General features: G+C 46.1%; 3 protein-coding genes across 9 annotated transcripts in view; 2 read left to right on the top strand and 1 right to left on the bottom strand.

Annotated features, from left to right (window-relative positions):
- The window catches only part of iws1 (interacts with SUPT6H, CTD assembly factor 1), a 12,231-nt gene extending 7,202 nt beyond the window's left edge, over positions 1-5,029 (top strand). For both annotated transcript variants that reach the window (XM_086034799.1, XM_086034798.1), the window contains exons 10-15: positions 362-491; positions 1,299-1,416; positions 1,496-1,607; positions 3,647-3,703; positions 4,247-4,358; positions 4,500-5,029. In XM_086034799.1, coding sequence (XP_085890925.1) covers positions 362-491; positions 1,299-1,416; positions 1,496-1,607; positions 3,647-3,703; positions 4,247-4,358; positions 4,500-4,625 — 655 coding nt within the window. In that variant the 3' untranslated portion in view covers positions 4,626-5,029. The remainder of the gene's footprint in view (positions 1-361; positions 492-1,298; positions 1,417-1,495; positions 1,608-3,646; positions 3,704-4,246; positions 4,359-4,499) is intronic.
- ostn (osteocrin) lies at positions 3,071-9,045 on the bottom strand. 4 transcript variants are annotated; one of them, XM_086034811.1, is made up of 4 exons: positions 8,963-9,045; positions 7,949-8,041; positions 7,045-7,253; positions 3,071-6,320 (listed from the first exon to the last, which is right to left on the bottom strand). In XM_086034811.1, exons 2-4 carry the CDS (start codon positions 8,039-8,041, stop codon positions 6,254-6,256), a joined length of 369 nt encoding a protein of 122 aa, XP_085890937.1. In that variant the 5' UTR covers positions 8,963-9,045; the 3' UTR covers positions 3,071-6,253. The 4 variants fall into 4 exon arrangements, with proteins under 4 accessions (XP_085890937.1, XP_085890939.1, XP_085890936.1 ...); XM_086034813.1 differs by lacking the exon at positions 8,963-9,045 and adding an exon at positions 8,132-8,580 and having other exon boundaries at positions 6,040-6,517; XM_086034810.1 differs by having other exon boundaries at positions 6,086-6,517; positions 8,963-9,040.
- gmnc (geminin coiled-coil domain containing) lies at positions 7,069-18,999 on the top strand. Of its 3 annotated transcripts, none has more exons than XM_086034804.1 (5): positions 7,069-7,271; positions 16,039-16,163; positions 16,310-16,392; positions 16,512-16,628; positions 17,410-18,999. In XM_086034804.1, the coding sequence occupies exons 2-5, from the start codon at positions 16,073-16,075 to the stop codon at positions 18,091-18,093; spliced, it is 975 nt and encodes a 324-aa protein (XP_085890930.1). In that variant the 5' UTR covers positions 7,069-7,271; positions 16,039-16,072; the 3' UTR covers positions 18,094-18,999. The 3 variants fall into 3 exon arrangements, with proteins under 3 accessions (XP_085890930.1, XP_085890932.1, XP_085890931.1); XM_086034806.1 differs by lacking the exon at positions 7,069-7,271 and adding an exon at positions 8,889-9,296; XM_086034805.1 differs by lacking the exon at positions 7,069-7,271 and adding an exon at positions 13,359-15,325.

Below are 18,999 nucleotides of genomic sequence, written 5' to 3'. Positions count from 1 at the left end.
GCCTCAAGGTAGTGCAAAAGTTTTGCCTTTAAGCGCTATCGTTATTTGCGCAAGTCATTTTGGAATGTTTTGGGGAAACAATCAAAAATACAAAACAGATTCAACAATCAAGACTAGTCAAGTCGCTTGGATTCTGATTTTTAGCTTTCCGTAAAGGATAACGCCGATTTTTAGTAAGCACCTTCGAAAGAAGAGCCCCTTGTGGCAGCGTCTTGTGGTGACACAGAAAGACGTGAAAATCTGCGTTTTTCAGTTGAATAGTTGAAAGGGGGGGGAAATGCAAGTGGCTCAATTTGTGTTCCCTGTGAATGTCTCGACGATACGTGATCCAAACCCAAAGTGGTGTTGTGCGCTTGCTCAGGCAGGACCTGAAGGAGACGTTCATCGACAGCGGCGTCATGTCGGCCATCAAAGAGTGGATCAGCCCGCTTCCCGACAAGTCGCTGCCGGCGCTGCGCATCCGCGAGGAGCTGCTCAGGGTCCTGCAGGAAGTGAGTACAAACAGAGCCGGAGGTTCTGCTCACTCACAGGAGCTGAGATTGGAACCCTGAACCTCACAACTGCGGGGCTAACTAGAGATAGACCGATATGTAATTTTTCAGGGCCAATACCAATTATCAAAGAGGCCGATAACCGATATTTGGAGTCGATATTCATTTTCAGCAAGAAGCAAAATATTTCCGTCAAAAAAAAAACCAATTAAAACTCTTAACTTTGTTGAAACATGTTTAAGCATATGTTTATAAAACAAATTTTCAGATTTGCATAATGCAGATTGTCTTTTTTATTATAAATGTTTGCCAATATGTCTTTGTTGTAAAATTCCAACAAAAAAGGAGCTCCCAGGCTCAGCAGCGTGTCTTCTTCAAAAGTGAAATGAAAACTGAAACAAGAGCGCCTTGTCATTTTCTACAGAAAATATATCATCCCAAATTTCCAAATGACAGAAATGTTCAAATGTCACTTCTCTTTGATTTGGTTTCAAACTAAAAGTGCAGTGTGTTCCCATGCAGGCTCAGTAGAATCTCTTCTAAATGGAACTGAAATTTGAAATAAATCCTTCCTTAAAGTTAACACACTTTTAAATTGATTTATTATCGGCCATCAGAATCTAAAAAAAAAAGGCCGATGCCGATATTGGTCAAAACGCAGAATCTCGGAGCCGATAATGGGCCCGGCCGATAATCGGTCCGAGCGAGCGCGCTGCCGCCCCTTGATGGGGGCAAAAATGTTGCACTTGACGGTTGCGAACTGCTTTCCCGGCAAGCCCAACAGCCCCCTGATGCGTTTGCCTCCAGCTGCCCAGCGTCAGTCAGGAGACGCTGAAGCACAGCGGGATCGGTCGCGCCGTCATGTTCCTCTACAAGCACCCCAAAGAGTCCAGATCCAACAAAGACCTGGCCCTCAAGCTCATTAGTAAGCGTGCCTCGTCGCACGGCCCGCCGTCTCCTTCTTCCTGGTTGCTCATCCTGGCTTCCCCCCATTGCCTTGGCAGACGAGTGGTCGCGGCCCATCTTCGGCCTGACGTCCAACTACAAGGGAATGACGCGAGAGGAGCGGCAGCAGCGCGACCTGGACCAGCAGATGCCTCAGCGCAGGCGACTCAGGTAGCCCCGCCGGCGCTTTCTTGCTCTTGCTCGGCCGCACTTGCTGCCTCGACGTTCCCTCTTTCGCCGGAAGTACGCCGACTTGCGAGAGTCCTCGCGTCACCGTCGTCATCGCGTTCTGCACTCCGCTCGGGCTGGGCATTAGAATATAATGTCACGTTTGTTTTGTCTTTGACAAACGTCCGATTTAAACCACTCAAAGAAAAAGCTGTCATTCAAAAGCATCTTGCTATAACTAAGTCTACTAGCCAGAGGTTGAGCTGCACTGTATTTGTTTACAGAGTAGCTAGGGCAGCAGTGAGTAACATGGGGGGCAGGAAAGAAGCATTTTTATGTCCAAAAGTTTCCAGCTTGTTGAATAGTGTACCGCTTTTGCAACATATAAACGGCCAAAACACGGAATATCGGAGCCGACGATGGGCCCGGGCCGATAATTTAAAGATTATTACATTCATGATAATTCATGTCTTTGGCAACTTTCAGCGCCATTGATGCTGTGATTTCCTTCTACCAGGGCACCTTTCTTGTCATTTTGCAACACAATGTGGCAAAAAATGATTAAGTAAGTAAGCGGTGTACGTCGACATGGACACGCATTCAACTGCGAGGAGCTGCTGGAAAGAAATTGATTTAGGATAAAAACAACCACAAAGTGCTCCCGACAAATAAATGCGAATTTAAAGCTCAAGCGGCGACTTTGCCCAGCCCGACTTTGCATTTTCTGCTCTCGTCTTTTCTTCGCCCTATCCATCTCCTTCCTCCGTTTCCTACTCTTCCTCTTCTTCGTCCTCCTCAGTCAGCCTCAGAAGGTGGAGAGGGCGGAGGAGCCGGACGTCTTCTCTCCACCGAGCAGGTTCTCTCATCGCTATCATCCCGCATGTTACATGTGAACAACATGTGGCCCACTCACTCCGCTCGCTTGTTCGTCTTCCCTCGCCTTACTGGGAGCTCAGAGTGTGAATCTGACGTCCCCAAATCGAGACGTGGAAGTCCAACTTGAATGAGTTTTGAGGTGGTAGCACGGGCCTAACTGTTTGGTAGCGGTTATGAATTTGGTGTGTTGTTGCTTGTTCTGCAACACGCGTGGGCAACCAGATTATTAGAGTTAACAGAAGCAAGCGGACTAAAATGCTTTTTAAAAAGAAAACTGAAACTACATCTTGCGTTCATAAGACTAGCACTAATTATTGTGGAAATGTCCTTGGTTTTCATCTTTGTCAATTAATATCAGACATCATTTTAAGTCCGTGCAGAAGAAGGAAGGTCAGTCGTTGGAGAATTGTACTTTACTTTATTAAACAATTCTTATTGACCCTTTTTTACCTTTTGTTTTTCTTGCTCTTGACAATTACTCTATTTAAAAAAAAAACAACCTAATACTAAAACGTATACGATCAAAAATGAGGCATTTCCAGAAAAAAAAAAAGCAAATGAAAACTAACCCAATTTTAAAACAACAAAAGTCAAAGCGAAATAAAAATGAACTATAATGAAAAACCAAAACCGATTGTAACATTAGAGCAACTACAGTGGAACCTTCCGAAAAGAACAGCAGCAAAATCGAGCCGTTTTTAGCCGTCTCAGGGGGCGGCCATTTTGTCACTATCTGTCGACTGAAAATGACGTCACAGTTGCTCAGGGCTCAGGTAACGACCAATCATGGCTCAGCTTCAGAAAACAGGTGAGCCTTTTATTTTTTTCACTATTATCAAGCGTAATGTTGCTACTATTTTAGTTCAAAATCATTTATTTTCATATCCATAAAAGCTTCTAGAAAATGAGTTGAATCTGTAGTTGTTATGGGGCACTGCACCCATTTTTTTGCCTTTCACGGGAACAACGTTGCGATACAAAACGACAAGGCAAAGGTTGAGGTTTTTAGCATTGATCGGTGGTTCCCGAAGTTGGCCGTGTGTTTGCGTGTGACGTCACACCGGCTGGTTTGCAGTGGTAAATAACCGCATGAGAGTTGGGCCCAGCGGATCCGGTCGCGTCCGCGTCCACGCTGACCTCGTCGTCTTCCTTCTTTGTCTCCGCAGTTCTGGAGGGCAGACTCCCCGTCGAGACCTGGAGAAACAGCTGACGGGAGAGGAGAAGTAAGATGACTGACCAAGCTTCTACTGCAAGCGTTGTTTCAATGTAGTCGGGTGCCCCTGTTGCCATGGAAACAACCTCCTGTGTTGTTTGAATGGGAAAACGTGCTGTTTGTCAGTGTTTTCGGAATTTTTACTTGCCATATATCTACACCGGCTTCAGCCTAAACAAATCACTTTTGGTCAGGCCCAAATTCCATAGAAGTTATTTTATTCATAATATGTTTATTAGATTAATTGGTTATCTGAATTTTTTCCTGCCAAATGTCTGACTCGGCATCGGCCTAAAAATAATTCCTATATAGAGTGTGTATTCCAAAGCAAATGTTAATTCCCCTGCTAATGTGTCCTGATGATTTAGCTGTCATGGTAACGACCTTCGACAAGTGTTATTTGAACTGCTCTGATAATGTTCAGTTAGCGTGGTAGCTGCCTCCTTCAGAGGAGGAGACCCAAAGCCTTGACAAAGAAGACGCTGAGAACTGAGATGATGATTCATTCTTGAAAAATGTTTTCACGTGTGTTTGCTTGCGCTCATGTCCGCAGAGCGCTCCGACCAGGCGACCCGGGCTTTTGCGCCAGGGCTCGAGTACCGATGCCCTCCAACAAAGACTACGTCGTTCGACCCAAATGGAACGTGGAGATGGAGTCCAGCAGGGTGAGCGGCCGTGTTTTGCAAACCTTTCACGAGTCGAATCTTTGCTTTTGGGCGGAGATTTGCAAAGTACATTGTAAGGCTGTCGCTGACGCATTGCCGGTAAATGAGCGAACGTCCCTGACTTGCCGCGTTTCTCCCCAGGGACCTGTGAAAAAGGGCATGTCCCGGGTGGACAAGCAGATGCGTCGCTTTGCAGACATCCGTCGCCTCACCAAGACGGGACACGCCGTTAAAATCAGCGTGGAGGGAAATCGCATGCCACTCTGATTTTAACCTCGATAGGAATTGTTTTCTTTTCGTTACTTCTCTCACTTTATTTTTTTTTTTTTATTTTGGGTTCAGCTCTACACGAAAGAGAGTTCTTACTCTGTTGCCGTTTTTAATTCCCATCCATTAGGACCATCCGCTTGGTCGCACAGTCTCAGTTGTTGCCTTCGAAAGTTGATGTCCTCTCTTCTAACGGTGAGAGTGTCAAATAATGGTCGATAGGGAAAGGCAGAAATCAAATTGGAAGTTACCAGTGATGTCGCATCCTCACTGCTGCTGCTCCAATCAGGCCTCCTCAAGTAATGCTGATGTCCCAGCTTGTCCTGGGTCACTTTGTAGAGCCTTTATGTGCACTCTTTTGTTGTGGGTCCAGGATAATTTTCTAAATAAATAACTAAAACCAACTGACCTCTTGTTCTCACTCATACTTGAATGCAGAGGTGGGCATTACGTCCCTGGGACGGAACGGAACGGACGGACGCCCATTTTGGGGATGAGAACTCTTTTAAAAAGGACGGACAAAGCAAGGACGGCGGTAGGTTTTCGTCCGTCCCTAACCGGGTCAAGTACCGGCTGACGTTTTGTGTTGGCTTCTTTTAAAAAGCAAGACTGTGTACTAATGTGCACAACACGAGTGCTCTTTCATGTGCGTTCCTTCCCTAAAGTATTGTTGTCACAGGCATAGTCTGCCCTCTTGTGGACGAGGGGAAAAAAACACTAAAAGCTATGACCCGGAAGTGGAAGAATGTTTGCTCTCCCCCTAAAATAGCATTGCCTTATTTTGCAATAATTATTGTTATTGCCAAATAATGCAATAAAAGGTGAAGAGGCAACAAAATGTACGCAATCTTAAAAATTCCCGTGATGTCCCCTGGCTTGCTCCGTTTCGCAATTCCACATCATCATCATCGACCATCATCGTTAAACAGTTGTAAACAATTCAATCCACTCACGATACTCCCAGCCGGTAAGTGGATGTGCATAGGAAATAATGAGCTTGGAATAATGTCATGCACAGGCGCTTTTTGTTTGGGGGGACGGACCGACGCAATGTAAGGAGGGAAGCGCTTTGAAAGGATAAGGACGGAAGGGGTCGGAGGACAATCATTTTTATGAATAAAGACGGAGGGACGAGGACGGAAGGGTACCCAGGTCGTGGACGGAGGGCGGACGTATCAAGTGAAACATGCATCCGGCTACTTTTGTGTGGTGTAAAAAAGGAGCGGGCGCTTGCTGTTTCGTGGGGATCAAAGGCGTCTCCAGTATGTAGCTTTCTTTATTGTTTCCGTCCAAAATATGGAGTCATCCGTATTCAAATAATCTGCTCATGTGTTTACCCCACAGTCAAACACACAAATGCAAAACGAGTACACGGGAATGGAACGTTCTGATGTCATTCCCTAGGCCACGCCCTTTGAGGGCACGCATCCAACACACACTGCGGTGGCTGCAGCAATTAAATACACTTAACAAAACCTGTTTTTGTTCCATTCTTTAATGTTTTATTACAATACCGTACTATTCTTCTTTAATAAAAACATTTGAAAAAGTGGTGTTTGAGGAGCATGAACATATTTGGACACATTTAGAAACATTGTTTTTGTATTTAAAGTATAAAAAAGGTTGTTTTACTGCTTGCCTTCCAGGTGCGTCGATGGACGGCGGCGAGCATTGCAGCCGCTGATTGGCTGCAGCCTGTGACAAGGGGCGGAGCATCCATCGGAACGATGGTGAAATGAGTGCGTGACAGTGACATGCAGTACTTTAATTGCCCAGAGGTGGGCGTTGCTTAGCCTCGTCTGTTTGGCAGGCGTCCCATCCCAATCCCAATCCCAATCCCAATCCTGTCCATGGGAGGAAGGCTGATGCGTCGCCGTAGCAACTCAATCACCCTGATAGCCACACAAATGACAGCTACGCTTCAGGTACTACACTACGTACATATTTTTATACTCACTCCCTTTTTGACAGAATAGTAACACATCCCAAGAACTATTACAGCCACTATTGGAAAAAATACCTGGCAAGATCAAAGTCATAATCTTAGGTATTCTCAGAAGATGACTTCACATATTCTCAAATGTTTGTTACACTTATACACGTATAGTAAACGTATGCCAGTTTTTCATGTTTTTTTTCCCCAGGAACAATTCTTCCTGAAATGTTATTGAATCTTCTCTTAAAATATTTTTTAAGCAGTGTCATCTAAAATAAAATGTTGATCATATGATTCGTGTTTTGTTCTGATGATATTTTTCTCTTAAAAATATGAGTATTCTCGATCCCTTACTTTTTTCTCAGCGGGGGAAAAAAATGCACATTTTTGCCACCCCAAAAAATTCATGATTCTGCAAATTACCAAAAAAAATCTCACAAGATTACATTCTTCTTAAAAAGACTTTTCTCCATGTGTTCTGACCTCTGGCGGTTTGCCGCATGTTTGCTGTTGCTAGCACCGACGGCCAGCCGATCCAATGGCGCCGCGTTCCCGGGGAACGTCGTCTTCCGCTTGGCCTCCGTCACGTCGTTCTCTGCCTTGGCTCGCCGATGTGGCCGCGGCGTTCTGGTCCCGCCCGGATGGGCTACTGCAGCGGGCCCAGACCTGATCCACGCGTCGCTGTCTACATGCTGCAAACGCCAACACAGGTGGGTGAGATCAGCCTGCTTCGGTCGGGGAGCACCACGTGGACAAAAGAAATGGAACGCGCTTCTTCCCTTATGGCGAGAATAACTTCACCACTGTAATAATAATAATAATATTAGTTCGCCGTAAATTTGCCATTTTGTCTTGGAGGTCTAGAAATGTTGACAACAATAACCTTTGACTCACCTTTTACTAAAAAAACGGAGATATTATCATTGAAATAATGATTGAAAAATGGCAGGAACTTCCCCGCATTTTTTGGTAGAGTGACTTATTGGTCATCACTTTGAATTTGTTTCCCTCCTTTTTTTGCAATGCGCAATCCATGAAGAACCAAAATGCTAATTCCGCATCGCTTCCGAATCTAAGGATCCTTCTCTGCTTTTGTTGCCTAGTTTTATGACCAGTTGTTGGCCAATAAGAGATGGATATTTCTTTTTTTTTTTTCTTTTTTTTTAGCCAGAGGTGGATATTCCGCCATGGTTTGAGCAAAGCGTCCGAAGCCCAAACTAAGAGTTGCTGGCGATCGGCTAGCGGTGCGCCCGCGAATGCGCGGCAAATGATTGACACCTCGTCAGTCACGGCGACCGTCTCTGGCGGGTTGTTCTTCCTCGGGCACGGCGGTGACTTGCAAAGTCCCCCCTTGAATTCTCCTTGCAGCGCGTGTACATGTTCTGACCTGTTGCGGTTGCGTCGGCTCGCGGGCGTTGCATTCAGGCGGCGCATTGACGGACAGCAGACAGATGAGCAGCAGAGGGCCGCACAAGTGCATCTGCAACACACGGCGCCACGACAGCATCACTTTTGCCGCCCGGGCGTTAGCATATTAGCCTACAAAGACATTTGCACTGCGCGCTAACACCTGGAGCGGCATCCACGCACGCACACACACGGGCCGCTTTTAGCTCTGCTGACGGGGATGCGTATTGTCCAGCAACGTGGGGCTAATTTTAGCATTTTCCATCCCTGCAAATAAACGCCTTTTGAGCGTCCAAAAACGAGCTCCCCCGAGACACGCTCGCATACAGCGGGCCGGCGCGCGCGCACGCGCACACATGCCGCCGACGTCAAACGCATTCTTGATGACGCACGATGTGGCTTCACGTGCACGCTCGCACGCACACACTGCTAACGCATGTCCCATTCATGACACACACACACACACACACACAGAGGAAATTCTTCCATTCACAAAAATACCCTGGTCGGGTCTTCCCTGACCTTCATCTTCAACATCGGCCAAACTTGCTTCACAATATCGGAGTTTTATTCTTCTTTTCGATGACATTGAATATTGTTACATGAAAACCCTAAAAAAATGCCATTGATTGGTGAATAAATGAAATAAGTGTATGAAATACGCGATCAATCAAGCTGCCTTGCCTTGCCTTCATGCACCAGGATGAGTTTGAAATACAATTTAACGATTTAAAATAACACCAGCATGCAAACATGAAATCATGCACAAAACAAAACTCAAATTCTTTTCATGTAAAAAGAAGAGTTGAGAAAATATCAGCATCTGATCTGCAGAAGGCATTTATTAATGAAGCATTTGAAAGTATTCATATCAAATAAAACTGCAACTCTTGCAGCAACGAGTGCGGGAAATGAAGACGTTTTTTCTGGTGGAAGTGACAACACGCACGCACCTGCGTGCACACACACACAAACACACGAACGAGCGCCTTACCTTCAACGTGTCCTCGTGTCTGTTGCCGTGTGCAGACTTGATGTCAGGTTTTATAGCAGCTGTCCATCCAATGTGCAGCCTCTGCTGTGACATCACTTCCTGTCCCCCTTTTCCACTTGTGTAAATGTGCGTGTGATGGCATCATCAGGCGGATTTGCTCTTGATAGAATTTTGTCTTTCCTTGCGCGGCTCCTTCCCTTCCACTCATGTCCTCGTCTCCTAAATACTTCCGAGTTCGGGAAAATCGTTTTCCAAATGTGGGCCTGAGTGATTCTCGCAGATCAAGATGATGATATTGTCCACCACTTGTCCCCAGCGGAGAGCGCAGGTCGAGGTTAGTATTCGATACTGTATCATTTTTGATGTGAAATTAAAGGTAAAAAAAAAAAAAAAAAAAGCGTGATGTCATAAGACGACGCTTTATTAAAGCTGCCAAAAAAACGTTTAACTAAAAAAGACAAGAAAAAAAAGAAGGCGCTTCGAGGTCGCCATTCCATGTGGGCGGAGTCAAACGTTAAAGTCCACCCCACGTTGAGCCACGCCTCCAACGCTTTAAGCAATGGATTTTGAACACCAACAGTGGAGCAACACATGTAGACAGATAAAACATGATTGACAGGCTCATTTTCTTGATCATCTGCAAAGATTGTCTACTAAGATTTCTGTGGCTTATTGAGAGTTTCGACCAACTCCATGTATGTCAACTTGTGAAAGTTGACTTGAAATGTTTGCTAGCCAGCGAGTGAACTTAAAAAACACGTATATTCCGTGGTTTTAACAGTGGACATGCTTTTGTCTTCTGCTTCCATCGCCGCCGGCAACAGCCCCCCCGCCCCACGTCAGACGCACCCCCCCCCCCCCCCGGCGACCCCCGAGTCCTCATCTCGCTCGCCCTCATTGAGAAAACACACCTGCGCTATGAATAGCAGCTAACGCGCTAATAATGACGGAAATAACCGCGCCGCTAATTGGCGATGTCCTTCTCGGGTCGCGCCGATGTCACATCGCTTTCATATCAGGCTCCGTTTTTCATGTGTGGACATTCATGGTGGTCACGTACGCACAAACAAAATGGAGGAACACACACTCAGGGCTCCATTTTGATTTGTATGCTTCCTGTACTTGGCTGCTGCCATCTTGCTCCGCTAACGTGGCACCTGCGAAAGTTTTTCAGCAAAGAGTTTCCTGACACAGAAAAAAAAATGGAGAGTAGGTGAGTGAAACGCACGACTGTACAACATTCCTGTTCTGCCCAATAAAGCACTGGCATGGAACGGGAGTCCAGAAAAATCCCAGAGAAATTGTCTCTTCCCATTAAAAAAGGGGAAACAAACGGCACTTCAATTTTCCGCGCAGTGGATCACATAAATGTAGTCTGCTACCATCCTTTGTGCCATCCAAATCGCACGTCTGAGTGGGACAAACAAGTTGCGAGCATTTGGCCCCTTTCCAGAAGAAAGACAAGCTCTGACTAATACCTGGAAAACAACTTGTCACCTTTTCTTGTTCCAGTCCAGTTCCGACTGAAACGCGCTTCCCAGAACGTTTACAGAACTCGATACCGCCATCTAGCAGCTGAGCTTTGAAAGTACAACAGTCAGGGTTGAGCCTCAGTTTTTCCACGTACGGCCGCTAAGGGGCAGCAGAGAACAGGACTAATCCTCTTTCAGTGTGCACTTCTTGCTCTTCTCTTGGAGCAGGCGATGAAAGGCCTCATCATGACGATGATGATGATGACGATGACGATGGTGATGATGGTGATGATGATGATGACGGGGGCAAGTTAATGAAAGTTGCCATTGGGGTTGAAAAAGTCGAAGAGTTGTCAAAACCCCAAGTAGCTCTCCTGTCTTAGCTGAAAGAAAATGGTAAAAAAAAATCATCATCTTCAACCTGTTTGATTATCCCGCTTTAACATTCATACACACACACGCGCACACATTGATCATGTGGGACAGGTAATACGGGTCGTGAACACAGGAAATGCTTTGCTTGTTGATTGGACTTGGAGCACGTCAATTTCAATGTTGCCTTTCCTTCACTGCGCACGCACTTGTTGTGATACAATGCACACACGCTTGTGGGCCGGACTCATCCAATCTCGGAACGTCTCGTTCTCACGCGACGAAAAGAAATTCACAATGCCGGCGTCCGCCACGCGCCGGCAAACAGCCAATCAGAAGACTCGCAGAGCGGCGATGTCACCCGGCATGCCGCCGGGCGACATCCGAGCCCTCTCGGCTTCCGGTAGGGGGGGGGGGGGGGGGTGTTACTAACATGTCATTAGGCCGCCGCCCAGGCTGGAATTAGTCCTGATGATATTGAATGTAACAAGAGCGGAATGAAGGTGGAGCACTCAAAAGAAAAGAACGTCGAAACTCGGATTTGAAGTGAAATGCATTCGCAGTGAGCTGGACCAACGTCTGGGGCAAAATCATCCCTTTGGCCAAAACTTCACTTGGCAACACTAAAACGTTTTTAACCTTCTGTGCTGTCATTGTCTTCATGTGTTCATAGCTTTTAATTGTGATTTTTATTGTGTGCCTGCCATTAATTACTTGTTCTAATGTATATTGTAGTGCGAGCGATGTCACTTTTTGAACTAATGAATCGCAAAATTTTCCATAATTGATCGCGATGAATCATATTTTCCAACGACATTTTTTTCCGAAGCTTGGAAATGATATTTACTTGAGTAAAATCTTGGAATTCATGTGGGGAAAAAATAAAAGGATATTTCGATTTAACGACCGTTCCAATAGGTTTTTTTTTATCCTTGAATACGATTCTTTTCCTGTAGAATATAACAGTTGAACCATACACCAAAGACGTACAACTAATACGGCATTTGAATTTGGCTTTGCGAAGTGTGCAATTGATTTTGGATTTCTCCAATGAGCCGTTGAGCAATTTTTTTTAAAGTAAAATGACATAAAACTATGGAGTTAACTGGGTAAAAAAATGTTGTGTGTTATAAAATTTAGTTTAATCTCCATAGTTAATGCTTTAACTTTGACAGCCCTATCGTACATTGTGAAATGTTTGAAGGAATTTGTGTCTTGCTATTCATATTTATATTTTGGAATTGTATTTTAATGTTTGTTTTTTTACATCAGGACTACAGATGAAAAATAGCCTTTTGGCTATATTCTGGCTTTTTTTCCACCATGAGTTTTCATGTGTTATGTGAAATTGCACTGCCCCCTTTCAAATGAACTAATCAAATCCCCCCCCCCCCCCAAAAAAAAAAAAAAGCACGATCATGTCAAAGCCAAAGGGTAAGCAGAGCTGCAGTGCTGGCACATTAGCAGGATCCGTTCGTGATCATCTTGTATTCAATTTGGCCACGTCGTATTTGAGCGGCTTGGTGGCGAAATGCTGATCATGGGAATCTCTCATTGAGTCCGACAATAGAACACGGACACGTTCCAGCGGTGAGCTGCTCCAGCTCAGTGCAGGAGCCAGAATGGAGCCGCTGACTTTGTTTGAGCTCTCGGAGTCACCAAAAGACCAGCATGTCGCCAGCCGATGGAACATATGTTTGACTTGCTGCTTTCATTTGACGCTCCGTAGGTGGGCTGCCACTGCAGACGCACGCGCGCACTTATTTGGATACAACACAGCAGAAGTCATTTTTTCCTCTTGAAAGCAGCTGCTTGCCCCACCCCAAGTTAGCCCCCCCCCCCCCCCCCACGCACTTTGTGCATCGGTGATGTCTCGCTCGCTCTTTCTCATGGTGCTTTAATTGGCCTCCAGCTCTCAGCAGGCTAGCCGCCATTATTGGGGATGGAAAAGGGGTCTTAGTTTAGCTGAGATTAGAGGCAACAAGCTAATCACTACTTTCCTATGGAAGCACATACACACGGAAAACAAAGTTGGTGTGCGTGTGTCTGTGTGCGGCACTTTCCCATTTTTAGGACGGGATTTTCTGTGTGGCCTCCTGTGCAGAAGTCAAATGCTCCAGCTTGTCGTCCTAAATTCACTTCGGCGGGGGGCAGCCTCACACGCACTCAACATTGAACCAGGCACGCTAACACACACGCAGTCATGCGCTTTCAGGATTTTCTCGGACAATTCACTCAAGTCATAGTACGAACTTTGAAAAAGACCCAAGGTGTTCTCGGTGTTTAGGTTCATTCGAGTCCATATTGTCTTTGTGTCCAAAAACACTCGTTACGTTTTCATCACGTCAGTTGTCACGTCGAGTCTTGCGCGATCCGACGCACTTTTGGGACTTCTTCACGTAAACGTTTGCTGGCCGTCCGCTAACGTCGACGCGTGCGCCGCCCTGAGGAGTCAAAGGAGTCCGGCCGCCGGCGTTGGCCGACAAATCCCGTCAGCCGTCCGCCCCCGGGACGCCCCCCCCCCCGCCCCCCCGTCGTTCGGTTCCCAGCGGGCACGCGAAACGGGAGGTGGGCCGGGCGGGATTTAGCATCTGTGCTCACAACCAGAGTGAGACCAGCAGGTAGACCGCCTGTAGTCGCTTATTTAGGACACTCGCGTTTTTGTCCGGACCAGACGCGGGCCGGTATCAGCTCGTAAAATCTCCCACTTATTCCACAAGGGCAAAAGTCATCGGGGATGGGTTGTGACTTTTTCAAAGCGCAGTATAGCTACCTCATGCCTTGTGTGGCTAGCGATACTTTTCCCTCCATTTGACTTGATTACCATGTCTTCCGTTCCTGACCTTTGCCTTACCCACTTGTCTCGTCAGACCCGAGCCCGCCCGTTTGTTGTACCCCACTCTCTCTGTTTTGGTCGACTTTTGCCGATTTGCTTTGTCTGCTTTCTAGCTAGCAGATTCCTGCAGATTTTGCGCTAACTGGCGGCTTTTTGGAACCGTTCATTCTTTCAGCTGGCCTCATGCGCTCCTTCCGGCCCCAAAGCGTGTTTCACTTTCGCTGTAGCCTTGATGAGCGGTGATGTCGTGTTTGCGCCAAGCATACCTGTTGGATGATTGGCCAGAAAGTTCAACCTTGATTTCAACATTTTGCAAAAACACTTGAAAAGCCTTAAAGTCGGGTTGGAAAATGTGTACTGGTGCGATGAAAGCAAGGTCGAACTTGGTGTCTGTCGATGGGCGGGCGAGGGCCCGCCCACTTGCGGGGTACAGGCTCGGCTAAAGGCTAGCAGCTGGTCGCCGTCCTTTGCGCCGGGTAATCCCGCATCCCGCTGTTGGCCGCTGGCATTTGTCCAACTATGGCAACCCGGGGGCTAATTGGAAAAGGAGCGGCCCGGCCCGTCGCCGCGGCAACAAGTCGGACATCAAAGTGGCTCACCTGCTGCGCGACGCCCTCCTGACACGCGTCCGCTCTCACAATGGCCGCCGAGTTGGATTGGCGCTTTTGGTCAACGCAAGCTTATTGTGCCTGCCATCCCATAATAGTCACTCCGCTGACTTCTCCGCATGACACAGATGAACTCAACAAGCGCAAGGCATGATGGGAAGAGTCACATTTCCTGCACGGTGCGATCAGTAATGACAATACATTCATCAATACTGAGGACTCAGCGGTTCATCTCGTCATGTGCTGTCCGTCTTTTCACTGGTGCCTCGAGTCCTTGCTTTATGTCCTCGTCTCCTCTCCTCGTGTCCTCCTATATTGTCTTACACTAGTCTCATTTTGTCCTACATTTTGGGGCTTCATCTGACCTCCTCGTGTCGCACACTTTTTCAACTTCACCTCTGCTCATGCCCCCTTGTCCTCCCCATGTCCTCGTCTCCTTTGTACTCTTTCAATGTCTCATTTCTTGTGTTGTGTAAGTGACAGCGTTTCCCCTCGTGTCCTCCTTTAGTCTCCTACATTGTTGTCCTCGTCTGATTTCTTTGTGTCCTACGTGTGCCTTCTTTTCTCCTTGTTTCCTTCCTTTGTCATCTCACGTGTCTTAACTTTCCCCCCTTGTGTTGTTGTCTTTGACTTCATGTGGTGTCGGTGAATTATGAACGAGTTTAGTTTGTTGCTTTGTGAAATTTACTTCTAATGACTTTACACACTCCCGTGTGTGTGTGTGTGTGTGTCACCCATAGACGTGCACATGTAATTAAATGTCTCCAAATCCTTTCAGACAGTAAATTTGTTGACATCAGATCATCCGCTGCTCGGTTTCCTACCTGCATCGAGTAGTGACGTCACAATAGCGCATGAATGTGATTGGGCGACCTGTGATTAGTTGTTCTGTGTGCGTGCGTGACTTTTATTGCGAGCAGAGGATATTCCGAGGCAGCAGCATGTGTCCCTTTCATCTTTTTTCTGATATTATTTCTACATTTTAACAACTTTTTTTTTTTTTTTTACTTGCTGTGACTGGACGTTCGGCAGCGCGCGTGCACGTGGCGAACATCCGTGAGTGCGCGTGTCTGCGGTGAGTTCACGTGTGTCGGTGCCTTTTTCTATGTTCACGCTGTGGCGGGAAATGCTGGACGTGGATATTGTTTATTTTAAAATTTGGACAATTTACTCATAACACTCAAGACTACATTCGTTAAGAGTCAGTTGTCACATTTGTTATTTGACTTATGAGCAGGATCTGTGCGTTTCGTGAGTGTAAATCACCAGCTATGATAATCGTCATAATGTTGGTGCAATGCATCTATCTGCACGTGAACCACATGAACGTAAAAATGAATGAATTAGGAACATGTTTGGGTATCTTTTTTCCACCTCGAAGTTGCTTCAGCATGTGATATCTTATTACAAACACACGTGTTACTAATGTAAGCCTCGCTACTATATATTATATTACAGTATTTGTGTTGTATAATAATGTGTATTTCGATGTACTTATGGAGTCAACAAAAAATAATCCCAGCAGGAAATTTAAATTATTTCATAATTCATTTGAAATAATTATTTAAAAAATAAATAAGTCAAAGGTTAAACTGTATTATTTAACTGTTTTATTTTTGGGTGCCTAAAATTAAAATGTGTAATTGTATCTTAACATTTCTGTATTCAATTCCTATTCAATAAAACAATAAGGTGTTGTTATTTTATTGTTTGTTTTCTGGGGTTTTTTTTTGCACGTGTTTAAGTTTTTTAATAATTTCTGCATCATGTTGTTGAATCCCCTTTCAGAGGGGTCTTCGGCTCCTCGTCTGTTTCCGTTTCCATGGAAACCCTAACCTCCACGTGGTCCCCGGTCGATCAATGTGACGTCACCGTGGTCGGGGAGAAGCGTCGCAGTTCCTCGTATGCGTGGGGTCAGTCGAAAAATAAATGTGTATTTTTTTTCGAAAGTGGTTTTAAAATTATTATTACGAATACCGATGCTATCATGTTGTCGATTCCACATGATCGTATTTAGGCTTTAATTGATGTTAAAAGTTCATGTGCGTGGGTGTGTCAGACGAGTGTGTGTTTAGCAGGTCTCCCCCTGCTGGTGGGCTGTGGTCAGAGCAGCTCTCTCCTCACCTTCAAAGGAACAAACAGGTAGCATGCTAATCTACAACATGTCTTGTATGACAAATCCGTTCAAAATGTGCTTACAGAAAAGTGCAAAGGTTGCTAAATGTGTTGTGTGTGCGTATGGAATGGGCGGCCGGCGTCAGCTTGAGGACATGCTGCTGCAGCGAGAGGAGCAACTGAATCGCCTCCAGGAGGAGAACGACACACTGCGACAATTCCTCAACTCATCTTTCATCAGGAATTTGGAAGACAAAGCTAAAGTGAGACCAACTTTGACGCCTTATTTTATTTGCGCTGCGTTGATCTAGACAAAGAACAGACTGGTCATCACAGTCAATGTCTCAAACAGATGAACATTGGACTGGTCGCCAGTCAATTTCAGGGCAAATAGACAAACAATAAACGGGTCAAGTGTCGGGCCACGTGTAAACAACCGAGCATTGGCACCGAGAGTATCTCACTCAAGTCAGTACGCCCCTGACATGAGTGTGAGAACAAGAACCTCAGATTGAACACACCTGCTCCCCATTCACACCTGAGACTTTAGAATACGACTGAGTCACATGACACTGGGGGGAGAAACTAGCCAATTGGGCCCCATTTGGATATTTTCACATAGGGGTGTACTCACTTTTGTTGCCAGTGGTTTGTTTAGGCATTTGTATTGCGTTATTTTGAGGGGACAGTAAATGTTTGTCGTCTATATCTTTCTACTTCTATTCAAGTCAAGAAATGAAAACAATGACTTCTATTTCAACCAGAGTATTTACATCACACAAGTATCTGTACTTATACTTGAGCACTTTTACCATCGCTTCATCAACTTCTATTTCAACCAGAGTATTTACATCACACAAGTATCTGTACTTATACTTGAGTACTTTTACCATCGCTTAATCAAGGTCTTCATCGAAGCTAAGCAGACTTTTCACGAGAGATGCGGCGTACAGCAACTGTCACTTGCATGAAAGAAAAATGAACCTGAATTTTTGACACCGAAGGAATGAAGTACTCAGAACACCAATGAATGTTGTTGTACAGAAGTTGAGTGGCGACAGGACAAGCAATCTGAACAGGAAGCGGCCGTACCACGTTGGCTCGTTCCAAAATTCCTCTCGGCGCCACCTTCAGGTCAGCAAGCGCATTTGTCGGAACCTCAAAGCGGAGTTCAGTTCCGCCGAGTCCACTTCTGCCGAATCCGGTTCCACCTCTTCCGAGCCCACGCTGGACCTTTGGGTTCTGAGGACTCTTGGCCTGAAGGACCCGGAGACCATCGACACATCCTCCTTGCCGGCTGCATACCAGCAAAACTTCTCACCGGTCGCCCACCAAATCCAGAGCGACCGGTCAGGCTGCAGCGACGGGAGCGCCGAAGAAGGTCCCCCTGAGAGTCATCCTGCCTTCATGGCGCCCGCTCCAAAACACAATAGTCCACCACCAGGACGTCAATTCTCCGAGTCTGCCACTCCCTTAAGACAGGCTCCTTTCAGCAGTCCGGTCCTGAACTGGTCTTGGACCCCGCAGAGTCCGTCACAAGTTGGACGGTCTGAAGGCGGGCATCCGGACATAGCCTTCGCGATGTCCCTGAGTCCTGCCAGTAGCGTAAAGACCCTCAGCTACCCTCAGGGACAGGCTTTTGTGAGGAGGGACCCCCAAGGACGCTGCAACTTTACTTGGTTGCCCACACACACCTCCAGAAACCAGGAGCCAGGAGGTGCTCTTTAGCGGGGCGTAGAACCAACAAACTAAACGTTGAAGGCTACTTCTTAAAAGCTGACTTTCATGGCTAATTCACTTTGCACTTACTCGCAACAAGTTTGAATTGTGACTTTTGTCCTACCAAGTGTCTTTGCAATGCTAATAGCTGCAGTCAACTAACCTGACGAATTCTGGACGAAAAAGGAACACGCTGAAATACATTGAAATTGAAATTGTAACTCCACTGAACACATTGGAGGGCTTCACTAAATGTATTTTGTCTCTTTAAGGCCACCGTAGTTGGGCGCCCGGCTTGTTAAGCTAATGGCTCCGCTATCAAAAGGGTACCTCTGTCAAGAGCGAACAAGGGAAAAGCCTTCTTTGATGTTGTGACGTGCGAAAGGGACTACTGACGCATTACAAGGTTGACTTGTGCTTTTTGTCCCTCTGTGGCAACCGTATTCAAGTGTTTGTGTTGCTAAGCTAATAGCTCCAGTGAACTAACCTGACACAATTATGACAAGGAGATGAGCTGACTGAGTTCATTTTGAGTTTGAAATTCTAACACCACGATGGGGAGCTCCACCAAATGCCTTTGGTCCCTTTCAGGCCACCGTAGTCGCATGTCTCAGTTGCTAAGCTAATAGCACCTGTCTCGCGTCGGTTGCCACTGGACAGCGAGCCAGCCAAAAGCATTTTAGAATGACCAGTGCCAAAGGGGCTATGCGCTAGCAAATCAGAACAAGTTTGATGTATGCTTGCTGTTTGAATAAGAACACCACTGATGGCTGAATCAAATGCGTTTTGTCCCTTTTGGCCACCGTAGTTGAGTGAGTGTCTTGATTGCTACGATAACATTTCACCTGTAAAACAAGTGAAATGTTCCATAATTTCATAAAATGTTGTTCAATAAACTTCTGACTTCCACGTTCA

This window comes from Filicampus tigris, chromosome 7 (assembly GCF_054856515.1).
Source record: "Filicampus tigris isolate MCC_2025a chromosome 7, RoL_Ftig_1.0, whole genome shotgun sequence".
Lineage (NCBI taxonomy): Eukaryota > Metazoa > Chordata > Actinopteri > Syngnathiformes > Syngnathidae > Filicampus > Filicampus tigris.
This window is presented reverse-complemented; position numbering and strand designations above follow the sequence as displayed.